General features: G+C 34.4%; 3 protein-coding genes and 1 non-coding gene across 9 annotated transcripts; 2 read left to right on the top strand and 2 right to left on the bottom strand.

Annotated features, from left to right (window-relative positions):
* Positions 1–352: 352 nt before the first annotated feature.
* LOC107921287 (soluble inorganic pyrophosphatase 6, chloroplastic) lies at positions 353–2,505 on the top strand. Its single transcript, XM_016851161.2, has 6 exons — positions 353–726; positions 816–976; positions 1,489–1,589; positions 1,701–1,882; positions 2,128–2,226; positions 2,318–2,505. The coding sequence occupies exons 1-6, from the start codon at positions 502–504 to the stop codon at positions 2,408–2,410; spliced, it is 861 nt and encodes a 286-aa protein (XP_016706650.2). The 5' UTR covers positions 353–501; the 3' UTR covers positions 2,411–2,505.
* Positions 2,506–3,333: 828 nt separating this feature from the next.
* Positions 3,334–10,840, bottom strand: LOC107922506 (probable sphingolipid transporter spinster homolog 2). Of its 5 annotated transcripts, XM_041087492.1 has the most exons (17): positions 10,578–10,775; positions 10,003–10,073; positions 9,742–9,873; positions 7,890–7,991; positions 7,391–7,495; positions 7,204–7,279; positions 6,403–6,477; positions 6,140–6,242; positions 5,993–6,058; positions 5,463–5,526; positions 5,174–5,271; positions 4,974–5,050; positions 4,675–4,788; positions 4,445–4,564; positions 4,019–4,147; positions 3,725–3,803; positions 3,334–3,629 (listed from the first exon to the last, which is right to left on the bottom strand). In XM_041087492.1, the coding sequence occupies exons 3-17, from the start codon at positions 9,843–9,845 to the stop codon at positions 3,505–3,507; spliced, it is 1,437 nt and encodes a 478-aa protein (XP_040943426.1). In that variant the 5' UTR covers positions 9,846–9,873; positions 10,003–10,073; positions 10,578–10,775; the 3' UTR covers positions 3,334–3,504. The 5 variants fall into 5 exon arrangements, with proteins under 5 accessions (XP_040943426.1, XP_040943425.1, XP_016708068.2 ...); XM_041087491.1 differs by lacking the exons at positions 4,974–5,050; positions 10,003–10,073 and adding an exon at positions 5,051–5,061 and having other exon boundaries at positions 10,578–10,840; XM_016852579.2 differs by lacking the exon at positions 10,003–10,073 and having other exon boundaries at positions 10,578–10,840.
* Positions 10,841–10,908: 68 nt separating this feature from the next.
* TRNAI-UAU (transfer RNA isoleucine (anticodon UAU)) lies at positions 10,909–10,982 on the top strand. Its single transcript has one exon. It is a non-coding gene; the product is annotated as a tRNA-Ile (tRNA).
* A 625-nt stretch (positions 10,983–11,607) lies between these two features.
* Positions 11,608–14,516, bottom strand: LOC107922655 (protein trichome birefringence-like 12). Of its 2 annotated transcripts, XR_001691397.2 has the most exons (5): positions 13,864–14,516; positions 12,926–13,063; positions 12,547–12,796; positions 11,920–12,319; positions 11,608–11,802 (listed from the first exon to the last, which is right to left on the bottom strand). XR_001691397.2 is itself a non-coding variant. In XM_016852782.2 (4 exons), the coding sequence occupies exons 1-4, from the start codon at positions 14,406–14,408 to the stop codon at positions 12,038–12,040; spliced, it is 1,215 nt and encodes a 404-aa protein (XP_016708271.1). In that variant the 5' UTR covers positions 14,409–14,516; the 3' UTR covers positions 11,608–12,037. The 2 variants fall into 2 exon arrangements, 1 of the variants encoding a protein (XP_016708271.1); XM_016852782.2 differs by having other exon boundaries at positions 11,608–12,319.
* Positions 14,517–15,933: the final 1,417 nt, after the last annotated feature.

Genomic DNA, 15,933 nt, shown 5'->3' with positions numbered 1-15,933 from the left:
TAAATATATCCACAAAATAGATTTACAAACTAAAAAGAGAAAAAACATGTGTAGTGAATAAAAAAAAAGAAAAAAATGATTCATAAGAGACGAAAAATATGAGCGATAACCAACCTAGAGACTAACACGGCTGCATAGTAAAACAAAACTTTAGATGGACTTCATTAATCTTTTATAATACTTCAACCCAAAAAGAAATATTACAAATGAATACGAAATAGATTAGCAAAATAGAATAAATTAATTAATAATTCAAAACAGTTTTCCCATTTCAATAATGTTTTACATTATCTTTTAATAAATACAATTATTACATTTATATTTTTTAAACTGACACTATCCAATATTATCTAAACTATAGCTGACTAATTACTATTTATAGATTAAGATCAAATTTCTATGGCATCAACTCAGACTGGTAATCATCCATGTACGAAAACTACCAACTCCCAAACATTCCGGTTCACTGATTGAGCGTCCACCACAATACATAAATCAAACATGGCACCGACAACCATAGCCGCCCCTTCTTCTTGCATGCTCCTCAAAACACCCTTCTCTTTGAAACGCGGCAGCAAGACTCTTAGCTTGAACAATGGCAGACGATTGTCCAAAAGATTATTTTCTTGCAATGCCATTTATAACCCCCAGGTGCGGATCAAGCGAGAAGGCCAACCCGAAACTCTTAACTACAGAGTCTTCTTCGAAGATGCTTCGGGCAAGAAGGTAATTTTTTAACATCGTTTTTTTTTTTTTGGTTCCAAAATCTAGTAATATATGTTTTTAACGGTAATTGAGATTGGGTGGTGGCTTAGATTTCTCCTTGGCATGATGTTCCATTGCATTTGGGAAATGGTGTTTTTAACTTCATTGTTGAGATACCCAAAGAATCAAGTGCAAAAATGGAGGTTGCTACTGTTGAGTTATACACACCCATTAAGCAGGACACAAAGAAGGGCAAGCTTCGATATTACCCGTAAGATTATTTTCAGCACTGATTTTTTCTTGGATGCTTAAACTTTTCCAACAATGATGCAATTAGATTTTGCATTTGACCGTGATTTTTGAAAAAAAAAAAATTGGGCAATGCCATATTATAGCCATTGAATTTGAAACTTGTCTTGATTTAGATGACCCAAGTTCTTAGCTCACCGTAAGTTACTGAAAATAACTTTGTTACTTGTCTACTAAACATCAGAGTGGTTAGTTGAGTTAGCTTCTAGTAGCAGCAAGTGAATTTAGGATATGTAAGATCACAGTTGTATTAAAGCACATTTCAAAATCTTCGGGTGATACTCGATTCCTATGCCATGGGAGAGAACCATCTACTTAGTAAATATGAAGTTTCAAAGAGTAAGCACATTTATGTAGGATTTTTGTTATTAGAATCTACTTGGTTTCAGCTTCTTGCTATAGATTGTAAGTTTTCATTGTCTATTGTGTTTCTTAGATACTTCATTTTTTAGTAATTCCATTAATTGTCCTCAGCTATAATATAAACTGGAATTATGGATTGCTTCCACAAACATGGGAAGACCCATCTTTTGCAAACTCTGAAGTTGAAGGAGCATTTGGTGATAATGACCCTGGTAATTCTAATCCACGTTTCAATATTTGAAACTTTTAACAGCATTTTCTTCTGTTTTGTTGTGAAAAGTTGCTTGTGAAATCTTGATGTTTTTGTTTCATTGAATCCGTAGTTGATGTTGTTGAGATTGGTGATAGTCGGGGGAAGATTGGTGAAATTCTGAAGGTTAAGCCTTTGGCTGCTTTAGCCATGATTGATGAAGGGGAACTTGACTGGAAAATAGTTGCCATCTCATTAGATGATCCAAGGGCTTCTCTTGTGAATGATGTCAATGATGTTGAGAAGCATTTCCCGGTATTGTTCTCCATAATTTGTTGGGTTTTGTTATAATTTTAAACTCTTAAGTTCATAATGGATCATGCCAACAACAAGAATAGTGAAGCCAGGATCTGATTTTGCTAGCTTATTTTACAATGGCTACCAGCGTTGAAGATGTCAGTGTAACTTGTTATGAAATCGCATTATTTAAACTAGTCTAAGCAGTCATCTTTCTTACATTTCCCAAATAATTTTGGGCATCCATATGATGATCTTTTCAGGGGACACTGACCGCAATCAGGAATTGGTTTAGAGATTACAAGATCCCTGATGGAAAACCAGCTAACAAGTTTGGTCTTGGCAACAAGGCAGCAAGCAAGGTGTGTATTCGTTTTGTTTCAATTTCCCTACTCGAGTGCCTCTCACCTCCTTCCGGTTTCTGCTCCCTTACATTATGATGTATAATGGCAGGAATATGCTCTTAAGGTCATTAAAGAGACTAACGAGTCTTGGGCTAAACTTGTCAAAAGATCGATTCCCGCCGGAGACCTTTCACTTGTATAACTACTACTAGTTCTTTCAATTTCAAACAATGAACTGAACTTTCTTCCCCTTTTTCAAGCAGGTCTTGCTAATCATATAATACCGTTACCGATGCATTTCTTTCTGCTTATTATTTGAATAAGTTAGACTACCTTTTTTAACCAGGACAGCATTTTACATTCATATGGTTGTTCTGTTAAAGCACTAGGCTTCGACCTGATGGTTAGAGGTTAGAACTAGAGGTGCTCATGGGTCGGGTCAGGTCGGGTTCAACTAAAAATTCAAGCTCATTTACTAGGCCCGGCCAGTCCAAAAAATGGGCCTAAAATTTTGCACAAGTTTGGCCCGGATAAAAATGATAAAATCCGAACCCGACTCGGCCTGCCCATATTAATTTTTATATTATTTTTATATAATTTTTAAATATATATAATACATTAAAAATACTAAAAATATCAAAATAAATATTTTTCAACAAATTGAAAATAAATTTTAAAAAATATGTAGACTTAAATAACACTAAAACAAATACAATTTAACAAGTAAATGCCTCTAAAATAATAACAAAAACAAATGCCTTTAAAATAATAACAAAATTAACAATAAAATAACTTTTATACAATATCCAAACAATAACAAAAAAATAGTAGCAACATAATAAAATTGTAGTAAAATAGTGAAAAAACAACAAGAAAATAACATTAAAAAAAAGAGTAAATTTTTTTTTGTCCTTTAGTGAATTCGGGTCGGGTCGGACCGGGCTGAGCCTAGGCCAAAAATGCCTTACCCAAAGCCCGACCCATTTTTTAAACGAGCCTTATTTGTTTGTCCAAGCCTATTTTTCGGGCCTATATTTTTCTTCAAACCCTCCCACATTTTGAGCAGGCCTTCGGGCCGGGTGGCTCGAGCCATGATCAGATCTAGTTAGAACCAACAAATCCAAATGAAAAAGCGGTTTTCGTAACCTACATAAGCAACATTCAGTTCCATGTTGTCTAGAACAATGATTGGACAATGTAGAGGTTTTGAAGGAATAAAATGTAGTTCTTACAAATTGCATTTATAAAAATGCTATTGTCTCTTGTAAACCTATACAACTCATGGATGATGATCAACTAGCAGAAGAGACTTGTTTCTGCAACTCTGGGTTCAAGCAAAGGTGTTGCATTTGATCTATCAACTTCAGTAACTTGTCCTTCACTATCTTCATTGAATCTATCCACACTATGCAGAAATATTCCTGCCATTGCAACATATGTTGTAATTATTCAACCATGGAATTTTCTTACCCTATGAATTAATGCTTTAAATGACCGACATGACATGTCAGAATACCTGTAAACCATATCCCAGCTGCTGGAAACAAAATTGATGTTAGAATAAGAGAAGTTTCTCTCCAATTGTTGATAGCGTCCTGCAAAAACCATGTCAGAACAATGTTATCTGTATATAAAATAGAGAAACCAAGTTTTTTGTCAACAGTGATTAAATATGCCAGATCTTTCGATTTTAACTTTTTCACTTTCAAACAATTTAGAAACAAATGTTAATCTATGTCAATTGGACTCTTCATTTTTGCTCAAGTATCCGTATCTAACATTGTACCCAAGAAATTGTTGAAAGACAAACCTGGAGGACCCCCACAAGCGGCGAAGAAGGCACATCACCAAATATGTGAATCGAAACAGTAGAGATAGCCATAGATAATGGCCTCAAACTCGGGTTAACACAGTGGAGACATATGTAATTTACAGGACCCTGAAAAAGGAGGAGTTTAGGAACTTCGTATCAAGTAAGTCTTCAGTTCTAGCTTCATAACATGTCATTTTTATAGTAATGACATAACTAAACAAGTGGCAAAACATTTCAACATCACTGCAAACAAGATTTCTAAGTTTAGTTTACAAATGGAACTCGCCATTTAATTCCCATATATCTCAAAACCTTGGTTAACTAGTACTAAAGACGGCAAAACTAAAACAGACAGTTAAGTATATGATCTAAGCTCTGCCACCCTATGATCTAACCTCAATTTTGCATTGGGAAGGAGGTTACCTGAATGGCGAAGACCAGTAGTTCACCAACTGAGAAAAAAGCTAAGAAAGCATACATGTTCTGAAAACAAAAGGCAGTGAAACAAAAGATTGCCCCAAAAAATGTTGTTACAGAGAGAAGCTGCAAAAAAAGAAGAAAAAAGTACAGGGATTTGGTGATGCAGAGCAATCAAGTGAACGGCAACAAGGTGAAAGTGTATAATTTACTAATGTATATGCATAAGTACCTACTTTGAAAGCATTGGGGATTGTGGATTTCATCAAATCCAGAACATAGCCTCCTGCTAGTGTGCCCAATATTCCACAGACAATGGTTATTCCTCCAAATATCAGGTCTGCATCACTCTGCAAGAAGACCCTAACTTGAATTTTATCATATCACCAGGTTATTTTGTTCATTTACTTTTGTATGATTCTTGGTCCCATTCAGAATTTATAGATTTGTCCGAGATGACAAATTTTAAACAATAATGGATATCTTAGACGTTAATTTGTGAAGAGAGACTGTCACATAAGCTCTAAAAGCTTACTATATTATAAATTTTGTAACCAGCCTTAGGTCCCCAATAAGAATAAGCACCTAAAACAAAGTTGTATGCACAATAACCTGAAAAATGGCTGCTTTCAAGTTAGCTTATATCCCAAAAAATGAAGTTCTTTGAAGAGTACGTAACTCTGCATGATATTTTTCAGGGATACAATAGCAGAACTTAAAGTGATCTGGACATACCTAAAACATTGACAACATAAACCTTGTCAACCAAGAGTGCTTTCATGTCTTTGATGAATCTTGAAAACTGATTCAAATCAATGCATGTGCATTTCATCCTGTCCAGATAAAGGTTTTGAAGATGTAGTAGTAGTAGTAGTAGTAGTAGTAGTAGTAGTAATGCGTGCAGTAAAAGATACAATGAAGCATAGATAATAACCCGACCGAAGCTCGTATGTTTGTCGAGTTACTATTATGTAATAAGAAGTTTCTGCGATAGAACAAGTAGCATAAAGAAAATGCCTCTCACTTGGAAAACATATGGCTGAATTTTTCCTTCGTGGGCTTTGCACTATCATTTAAAGCGTCTGTATCTTCACCAGGAATAATAAAAATGTTAAGTACATACAATAAGAGATCTTACACATAAGAAACCCAGTTTGGGGGGCAGATCATGAAATGAGGTTCATTTAATGATTAACTTCTGCTGAAACCTGGAATGCACACTTGACAAGAAATTGTGACTAAAAGTAGAAATGGCAAGTAACTCATCGAATCATATTGATCATAGCATGCAAACACATGAGGGTTAACCGAGCATCAATGCTTCAAACAGATTTTATATACTTCAAGGGTCAAAGCTGGTGGAAGGGGAAACATTACCTCCTAAGCAGATCTTGACAAAAGCACCAAATTTAATAGGTGGTTGGTTCATATTAGATTTTGAAAGTAAGACATTTTAAGGTGATTTATTTATTATAAATCATGATATGTTCTTATATGGTCAATAAAATACAGTTTCAAGAGGGAAGTGCAACAGGAATGTAAATTATGCAGCACCTTGGACTTCCTGTACATCCGTTTCTTCGGAGATCAGTGCTTGTTTAGATTCAGCAGGAGCAAAACCTGTATCACAGAAACATTAGAACCTATCTGGAAAAGGGTCTGCAGGAAGAATCCTAGTCGGTAGGGATCCGAAGTGCACACCTTTCAAATTCAAAGGTTTCATAACAAAACCCAGAACAGCAAATGGAAGCATCAAAATGGCTTCCACCCAGAATGCAAAACGCCAATTCAAATAAGTGCCAACCTGTTTCAAAAGGAAGTTTGGTTTTCGTTCATCATCTCAAATATAACTTAAGGGAAGAGTATAGTTCTCCTAGTTCTAAACTAGGCAGGAGGTAAGGAGATTGCTTCAAATAAGAGAAAAGAAGGCAATAACTATAAAAGAGCTAGTAAAGTAAACTTACTAAGCCACCATAAACATAGCCAAGTGCATATCCAGTAGGTATACACATGTAAAATATTGCCAGCCATGCTGTTTTCTGAAACAAAGGAAGGAGAAGGATAAGATTCAAGGGGATGTTATCAACAAGAAATTTTCTGGTAAAAGATGAAATATAAAGTATAGACACAAATTGCATTTGCATAAAATCCCCAAACTTGATGAATAGCAAGATGAATGTGAAGGACATGCATAATTAAACAATAAGATTGAGCTCTTTAAGGCTACTAAAATTTCATAATGGATCATACCAAAACAATTAACTTGTCTTTTTTCAACATCAAAAGCTGAAAATCCTTCTTGCACCCTTCCCGATCATGACAATTTTCGGAAAGGCCTGAATTCCTCAACATTTGGGATAAACTAAATGTCCCTTTTGGCCACATGATCTTAATTCAAATCAATAAGTAATTCTACCTTAACATACATGCATCAACTTTAGGTTTCACTTAATAAGGGTCCTGTCATAGATCAGTAATCATTAATCAACATTGCAAGTGCAGTAGTCCAAAAGAGAAGAACATATTAAACAACTGCAAGAGGTATTAAACTTACTTTAATATGAAACCTCACAAGAAGTTTAGATGAAACTAAAATAGACAAAACAAATGCAAATACCCATATCAATACCGGTAGAGAGCGGGCAGGTATGTCCCCTATTTGTCTCTATATTTCATACCAGAAACCATAGTAGATCAGGCATTAAATTAAGTACACACAGACCTAACATCCCCACAGTTATTAGAGAGTATAGAAATAAAGAAACCTGAGCAATAGGGGCATTGTCATCAATGAAAGGAGCTGCAAGACTGATAAATGAAGCTTCACCAACACCAACTAGCCTAGAAAGAACTAAGATTAGCACAACGATCCAATTACCTATTATCTCAGTGCTAACGTAATCAAAGAGTAAACAATAAATGAAGAAAAGGAGAAGTAAGAAATCCACTTACATGCGGCAGATTGTGATGGACCAGAAATTGAATGAAAAGCCACAACCAGCTGTAGCCAAAGTCCATACAGACAAGCCAACTCCAATAAGTCTAAATGGATTGACACTGCAAAATTTTTAAAAATACATAAGGACCCAAACAAAACAATTTAGACCTGATTCATAAAACCTGAAACTTTTCTTGTTATAATCTCAAGTAAATTATATGGAAAACTGTGGTCCTCAAACACCATATTCATCTTGATCAGACCATATCAGACTACAACAAATATTAGCACATAACAATTGAACATACCCTGGAAGCAACATTTATCTGACACATGCATGCAAGATTATTTGAAATAGAGTAATGATGCTTCTATTAGAAGATAAACAAGAAAAGTATAGCTAAACCAAATGATTGAAACTTAAAAATATGTGTCCCATATTTATACAACTTATGTGAGTGAGTGTGTGTATATCTATATTTAATGAGTTTCTGGACTACTGAAGCTCCTTACCTCTTTGATAACGATGCAAATATGGGAGAAGCCACAAGAAGTCCAACCATAAATGCAGATGACAGAACTCCATCTTCAAAATTGTTCAAATTGAATTCACCCCTATACAGAACAATGAACCCGGATAAGCCGAAGAGTTTAAAGATCTCAAAGAGAAATTGTCATGGTATTTACATCTCAATCAAGTGTATAGAGGTATAAGTTCTCAAGTGAAAAATGGTTCTTATGTTAAGGTTGAGCATCAGAGAATGGATAATAAACTATCAGACATATATGAGTTGGTATTGTAAGTCTTTTCTGACAATAAATAAATACATTGATCCAAAACTAATTTAGTCTTGCAGTCTAATGCTAAAAAGGAAAAAGAACAAAATCAAACAATATGAATTCCTTAATTTTTGTTTGTGACAAACTAATCTCTCAAGAGACTCCCATGTCTCCCAATCTAGGGGGAAATTAAACAAATTAATGAGTTATTAACCATGATAAGCTGTAAAAGAAACATATTTTAATCTTATTCTTAATGCATTTTTAAATGATTAATTATGTAAATTAGTGAATTTGATGCTCCTAATCTTTTAAATTCATGTTTCTATACTTAGGAGAGCATTTGGGAGCGAAAGGAGAGAAAAACGAGTCAAAATCGGACAAATAGAGTTGTTTCCAGGATCCACACGGCCTGGGCATTTCCACACGAGCTGGCCACAAGCCCGTGTGAGACACACGGGCTGGCCACACGCCCATGTGCCAGCTCGTGTCGATATCGCACTCTACTTCCCAAATACACGGAAAACTCAATTTTTAGGCTTTCTGAGCATTATAAAGTCGATAAATACCAATTAGAAGAAGACCTAAGGGGGCCCTCAGAGAAGATTGAAGAGAACACTCGAAGAACGTCATCGGAATCAACTCGGAAGCGGATCTCCTTCAAGATTAAAGATCTCCATTTAATTTCCTTCGAAGTTTTATTGAGTTTCTTTATGTCTTATTGTTATAGTAATTTTGAGATATCTCTATTCAGGATTATGAACTAAATTCCCTACATACCTAGGGAAGATGAAACATATGATGAATCTTATTATTTGATTTCTGAGTTACGCGATAAATACTTGATTCTTGTTCTTAATTATGAATGTTTATTTCTTATTTTAATATTTCTGAGATATTAATTCAAGTTTAATGTGCCTATTTCAGTGGAGCAAAAGTCTCTGTTTAAGAGTAGATCGAACATAATTGAGTGGGGTTACATGCAATCCTAGAAATAGGACGACATAAATCTACTGGATTAGAGTCAAATCTAATAGGGGAATCCATGGATCGAGTTAATGCGACGATAAGGGTTTTAATTAGAAAGAGACTTCAATTAATCAACCTAGAGTCAATTGTTCTTACTCTCGAAATAGATATTAACATAATTTAGAGATTTCTACGGATCAAGACACATCATAATTTAGAGATTTCTACGGATCAAGACACAAGTGAATAAATCATTTAATTCAAATTCAGAATAATAGGTGAAGTCTAGGTGGATTCTTTCTTAGGTATTGTCCTTCTCATTGGTTGTCTTCGATTATTTTCTTATTTAATTTTTTGTTGCGTTCGTAGTTAAATTAGATTAGTAAATTTAGATTAAAAAAACAATCACTTCAATTTATCGGCTAAATAATAGAAAAACGGTAATTACTAATACTTTTAGTCCTCGTGGATACGATATTCCCTACTCACCATAGTTATGATATTGTTTGATAGCTGCGCTTTCCATTTGTCATAATTATAGTTAATTTAGTGATTATCAAAACACCAAATGAATCAATAAAAAGAAAAAAATGGAATTAGGGTATCCAAGTCTTACTGTATTCCACTACCAGAAGTGCATGTACCACTGGATGTGCAAGTTCCCAGACTCCCATTGACACCATTGCTAGCTATTGTTCCTCGATCCACATAATTTAACATGTTGATAACACAAAAGATGACTAGCAACCTGCCAAAAGAAGAAAAAAACCCATAATGTCCAAAGCACCACTATAATTTTCATGCACCATTTGCAAAATCAGCAAACTTCGTTAATCAATCCTAACATTGGCATTAATAAATTTGATCCACAACTCACAGTCATGATATTCAACTATTGGATTTAAACAGAAGCTCAATATGCCACTCAACTTGTGTGCTCACTCTTACCTGCATAGCATATTAGAGTTATACCAGGGGCGAATCCTTATGGGGGCTTCCCCCTAATTTTGGAAAGTTAAAATTTTTTTCTTGAAACTTCTAGAAAATTTTATTTCTCCCTTAAAGTTTGTAGAAAATTTTAGTTAGAACCCCTCAAATTTTTGAAAAGTCTCATTATACCTTTTATTTTTTTTAAATTTTAATTAAACTGTTTTAAATTTTTTGAAAATTCTTATTAATCTCACAAAAAAATTTAATTAATCTCATTAAACTCCTGATATTTTACTAGGCCCTCAAAACTTAGTCCCCTGTCACTGAGTTCTACAATCCAGTAGTATGTCCCTATGACAACCAAAAAAAGGAACATCCTTTCCCAGTCATAAAACTCCATATTTGCATAAAGTTCTTCTCAAAAAAAAAGTGAAAATCTTAAACATCCCAAATGAATGACAAGAAGGAAAATACCTTTGGGTGTGAAAACAAGGGAAATTAAAAGAGAGAGAGAGAACATACCTTTTGGGGGTGAACCAAGAAGGGTGTGGAGCTGATAATGGCACTAAACTGCTAGCCATGTCTGTGTATGGCGAATCCTTTGGCTCTGTAGAAGAAGCTTGTGATTATCCGGCTCTTCTTCTTGTTTCATTAACTTAATAATGGAGGTTGTCCGTATGTTGATATTCATAGACTTTTGGGTTGGTTTCAAAGTGATTTTCATCAGCTTTGACTTGCTTTGAAGAGTAGTTACTAAAAGAAAACGAAAAGAAACGGTGAAATGCCCAAGTGTAAATTAAAACGCTAGAAGTAAAAATCATTTTAAAAAGTAAAAAGAACCCTTAAACAAGCTGGTCCCGTAGCTCAGTTGGTTAGAGCGTTGGTCTTATGAGCCGAAGGTCGCGGGTTCGAGCCCCGCCGGGACCATCTATTTTCTTTTTTCACCTTCTTTAATTTTCTTCCCTTTTTTCCCATCACTAGTTTCAATTTTTTTTCTTCTTTTTCACTTTTTTTTTTACTTTTTTTTCTCTCTTTTTATTTTTTTAACGGTTTTCATTTTTCCCCTCTCTTCCTTTTTTCACTATTTTTAATTTTTACCCTTTTTTTTTCCTTTGCTGTGCTTTTTCATTTTTTTTAACCATTTTAAAATTTCCCCCCTTCTTTCACTATTTTTAATTTTCCCCTTTTTCCATTATTTTTAATTTCCCCTTTTTTTCACTTTTTTAATTTTAAATTTTAAATTAAAACGTTTCTTTGCTGTGCTTCATTTTTCATTTTTCCCATTTTAATATTTTTCAACTTTTTTTATTGGCAGTGCTTTTTTTAATTTTGCTTTCCTTTTTTTCACTTTGCTGTACTTTTTTTTTCCTTTGCTGTGCTTTTCCCATAGGGCCATTGTATGGTAGGTGTGTGTAGATTGTCACTGAAAATCGTTTTGAACTTCTCTTCAAATTTGATAACTTCTGTTTCTGCTTTGAGAGGATAATTTTGAATGAGTCATAGCAATTAATGGAACAGACTCAGCTTACAACAATTAGCTGCACCACTAACATTTCATTTTCAAACTTCAGAAACGTTGAAGGCATAAACAGAATCAAATGAATGAGTAAAAAAAAAGGGGTATTCCTTCTACATATTTGAATGTTAAACCTATAGACTGTAGATGAATTTCTCAGCTCACCTTCTGGTCATCTTCGCCTGCACTCTCAAGCTTAATCAACATCTAACATGTCACTGAGACACAAACCTCAACCGCAAAACCAAAACAAAAGGAAAAAAAATTCAAAATCACCCATAAAAGGATATGCTACAGGCATCAGGGTTCAAGTTACAAACAGCCAACTCTCATTAATCAGGCATTTACCTGTATCCGGCATTCACGTTCTCACATAACGTTGTATCCAATGCACGCAGAGGAAGTTGTTTGGAAATTATCCAAGGTGAATATTTAAACAACTTGGTAAGATTCTCTTCACATTTCATCATCCTGTCTCGAAGCTATTATGGATTAGTTGCACCAGTATATCAACCCATGTATCGGGAAGACCAGGTAGGCACCAATGCATGCAGTCCTGTCCCCAAATCGACACAGCATCCTTCTTTCCTAACCAAATTGCCGGATGGGCATCTGCTCTAAACTCACTCAAATGAGTCAGATCAAGTAACTGAATATCTGTGCCTTGCACTGCCTCTTTGATTAGATGATTAAGTGTCCTTGCTTCCTTATTCACTCCATTGTTGCTGGGATCAAACCACAAATCAAGCTGTCTAGGGTTTAGTATCAAACCCAATGTAGATACACCAATACACATTCCAAATATAGTTTTAAAATTCAAAAAGATGTTTCTTTAGACTGACGGTAGATTCTTTTCCAAACCAAACTAAATTAGGATTGAATTGGCAACATTATGCGACTAAACTAATTGGAGTATTAAACAAGACCAAACTTAAAGTTGCAATTGAAGAACGGATAAAAAATATCGACTGATACCTGTTCTTCTTCAAGGGGTCTGTCAAACAAGCAGCTACCATTTTGGTTCCAATCGCCGCCATAAAAATGTCTTGGTGATTGCAACCGCCAGAACTTGAGAGTGTTCTTAGGAACCTCCTTTTGAATGTGGTGAACCATATCTTCAAGAACAACTTTAAAGCCATCCAATAATCCCAATGGGGGACTTATTGGTCGTCCATGCCGATAAAAGACAAGAGGTGTCTCTTTTGGGAATTTATCATAGCCCCACCTAACCAAAATCAAATAAAACATTATCCCAAGATGTTCTCAAAGAGAAATGGCCCAAGATAATTGCCATGCATGTATATATGAAGGAAAGTGTGTTATTTATAATTTAGCAAAAAGAAAAGAAGATTACCAATGCCCAGTGTTGAAAACAAGAACATGATAAAAGTCAGCAATGCTGCTCCATTCATCTGCCAGAATATCTACATCCACTCGGTATATTCCTTTTAGTTCATCTTCATCAGAAACCACAGATTGTTTCGGATTCCACCTTTTTCAGTAAAGCACAAGCATGTGAAACATAAAACTAAGACAGACCAATGAAATAACATAAGATTGTGTATTACCTACAATCACTGATGCTAAAAAACAAGAAAATAGTTACAAGTCATAGCACTGAAAAGAAAAAGTTGCGAACATGCAAGTCAGAAGCCAGTCTACTGATCAAAACACCATTTCAAAGAGGTCAGTCATTCGATAAGAACTGCAATATCAACTCTGACACAACATTCCAATTCAGATCTCTTGAGTTCCAAGGTCATGCTACATCTCTTGCTATTAAAATTTAACTCAGGACTGAGCTATCCCAACCAAAAGTTCATCACATTCATAGCAACTACAATGCAAACTGGTATTTCAAAAGACTTCCAGAGAACTCAAAAAATGTAACATCATTAGGATGGTCTACAATAGTACAAGTGTATAACATCATCAGGATGGGAAAACATAATTCCAAGAACCACTAGTTCAAAAGACCGGAAATAATATCATTGACAGTTTTTTTTGTTAAGAAGAGCAAATTAAAACCAAACAATATAAAGAGTTAGCAAAAATTTCATGATCACAATTCACAACATTAGTGAAGACCCTAGAGAAAGCGCCTGCATTTACCAGTTTCCTCTAATAGATTGATACAAATATGGCCTTCTCATTGCTTAACACAGTTTAAGCAACTTCCTTTTTCTTATCTAATTTTGTGTAATTTCAAGCATAACAAGATAACAAATAAGACATAAATTTATAAAATGAAATACTATCAATGAAAGTAAAAAAGATAAAAACAAAAAATACTTGTATTTGGCAAGCAAGACAGCCCTATGATAGGCAACCGTGACATTATACTTGGGAAAATAAGCTCCTCTCCAAGCACCCTTTTTCTTCCACTTTTTAGCACCTTCATCAGCCACTCTAAGAATGCACAAAAAAGACACCAAAAAGTTCTCATTCAAAGAATCCCCTACAAACCCAATATTCCTATTCCTCATCAAACCCAAGAACCTCCAGGGATCAACCCTCTCCAATTTGCAATCTTTGGGTACCCATTTCCAGGAATTGATGATCCCCATGTTGTCCCTCTTGTTCTTAAGACAATTCCAGGCGTTTCGATGAAAGGGGCAAGTGTCATCGTAGAAAGGCTTGCCTTTGGTGGAGTTTAAAACCCAATGGCCCTTGAAAAGGTTACAAGGAGGAGAGGATGAAGGAAGGAACTTATTAGTGGGCAATGAAGAGGAGTCGTTATTGGTATAAAGAGGAAGGAAAGTGGAGTAAAGGAAGAGGAAAATGAGGGAAAGAAAGAAGATAGATGGGAAGATTGAAGAATAGAGCTTTGTAGGCATTTCTGAAGAATCAACATACAATAGATTTTTCCACTTCGCAATCCAAGTAATGTTCTTCAATTCTGTTCATCTGTCCTGTTTGTGCCTTAGAGGTTGTACTGTCTTTTTGGATCTACAACTATTGAGTCTATATATTTTAGGCAAAATTATATCAAGGTCACTGATTTATTAGTAATTTTATATTTTGGTCACTCAACTTTAAAAAGTTATAGAATAGTCATTAAACTATTCGAAAGTTTCCATTTAAGTCATTCGGCTGTTAAATCGTTGTTGTATGGCATTCTTTGTTTGCACCACCTACATCAATCGAAAGATCTGCTTCCCCTTCTCTTCTATAGTTCAGTTTTTTTTCATGAAATAACTTTAAATGTCACAAATTTACAAATGAAAATCCAAACAACTCTCTCCTCCAATCTTTGGCACTGATTGTTAGATTAAATTGGATCCAAGATATGTTCTTCTGCTCATTGATAGGTATTGATCCACCATACCAATCATTGAATTGTCGTTTGGAGCTCGTTAGCAGGACTTTTTTAAAAAAATTTAAATAGTTTAATGACTTAGATGAAAATTTTCAAATAATTCAGTAACCATTTTATAAATTTTTAAAGTTAAGTAACTAAAACATAAATTTACTAATAGTTAAATGATCTTGGGTGCAGTTTACCCTATATTTTATTGATAGCAGCAAAGGGCATTCAGCAACAAAATGAACCCTCCATGGATCAATTTGAGGTCTTGCTTATTATTAGCCCAATTCATTTCATATTGGGTCTTCTTCAACTGGCCTGAGTAACCATTTGTTTATCTAAGATCAGACCAGCTTGGGGATCAAAAATTTGGACTGATAAGGAAACAAAAATCATGGACCACGCCAATTTTGATGTATCTTCCCTACAAATGAAATGTCAGTAAAGCCAACCATAATACATAAAAGAAAAATGGGGTAAACTATACCATTATCATCTAAATTTTTGTTTTGATCATTTAACTATTCGAAAAATTTTATTTAAGTCACGAAATTATTCAAAAAATTTTATTTAAGTTATCGGATTGTTAAGTTCTTTTTTAAAATTTCTCCAACGAGTTTCAAGCAACGATTCAATAATAGGTATTGTGGATCAATACCCGTCAATGAGTAGAATAATATACTTTAAATCCACATCGATCTGATGGTTAGTGTCGGAGATTAGAGAAAAAAATTATCTTTATTTTGGTTAGTAGATTCATTACGTCCAAAATTATTTCATGAAGAAAATGAACTGTAGGAAAAAAGAAAAAAGAGAGCTTCCTATTGATACGGGCAACACCAATAAAGAAAGTCATATAACATTAATTTTAACAGCTCAGTAACTTAGATGAAATTTTTAAATAATTTAATGATCAAATTATAATTATTTTTAGTTAAATAATAAAACGAAAATTTACTTGCTAATGAGGTAACTTATATGTGAAGTTTTTTCAATTGTTTTGGGTTCTTATCTCCTTTCATCTGGTATGGATCTTATTTTATGTTTTAATGGTT

The sequence above is a fragment of the Gossypium hirsutum genome, chromosome D01, assembly GCF_007990345.1.
Source record: "Gossypium hirsutum isolate 1008001.06 chromosome D01, Gossypium_hirsutum_v2.1, whole genome shotgun sequence".
Taxonomy (NCBI): domain Eukaryota; kingdom Viridiplantae; phylum Streptophyta; class Magnoliopsida; order Malvales; family Malvaceae; genus Gossypium; species Gossypium hirsutum.
Note: the sequence above shows the minus strand (reverse complement) of the source record. Positions and strands in the feature narration are given on the sequence as shown.

Excerpts from the sequence above, each read along its gene's own strand:
- LOC107921287 (XM_016851161.2), top strand. The coding sequence starts at position 502 with ATGGCACCGACAACCATAGCCGCCCCTTCTTCTTGCATGCTCCTCAAA. Across the intron at positions 727-815 it reads AAGATGCTTCGGGCAAGAAG|ATTTCTCCTTGGCATGATGT; the intron begins GTAATTTTTTAA and ends GTGGTGGCTTAG. Across the intron at positions 977-1,488 it reads GGCAAGCTTCGATATTACCC|CTATAATATAAACTGGAATT; the intron begins GTAAGATTATTT and ends AATTGTCCTCAG.
- LOC107922506 (XM_016852579.2), bottom strand. The coding sequence starts at position 10,636 with ATGGCTAGCAGTTTAGTGCCATTATCAGCTCCACACCCTTCTTGGTTC. Across the intron at positions 6,478-7,203 it reads ACAATGCCCCTATTGCTCAG|AAAACAGCATGGCTGGCAAT; the intron begins GTTTCTTTATTT and ends CCTTTGTTTCAG. Across the intron at positions 5,527-5,992 it reads GGATGTACAGGAAGTCCAAG|ATACAGACGCTTTAAATGAT; the intron begins GTGCTGCATAAT and ends TTCCTGGTGAAG.
- LOC107922655 (XM_016852782.2), bottom strand. The coding sequence starts at position 14,408 with ATGCCTACAAAGCTCTATTCTTCAATCTTCCCATCTATCTTCTTTCTT. Across the intron at positions 13,064-13,863 it reads GTCTTGCTTGCCAAATACAA|GTGGAATCCGAAACAATCTG; the intron begins GTATTTTTTGTT and ends TTACTGAAAAAG. Across the intron at positions 12,320-12,546 it reads GACCCCTTGAAGAAGAACAG|CTTGATTTGTGGTTTGATCC; the intron begins GTATCAGTCGAT and ends AACCCTAGACAG.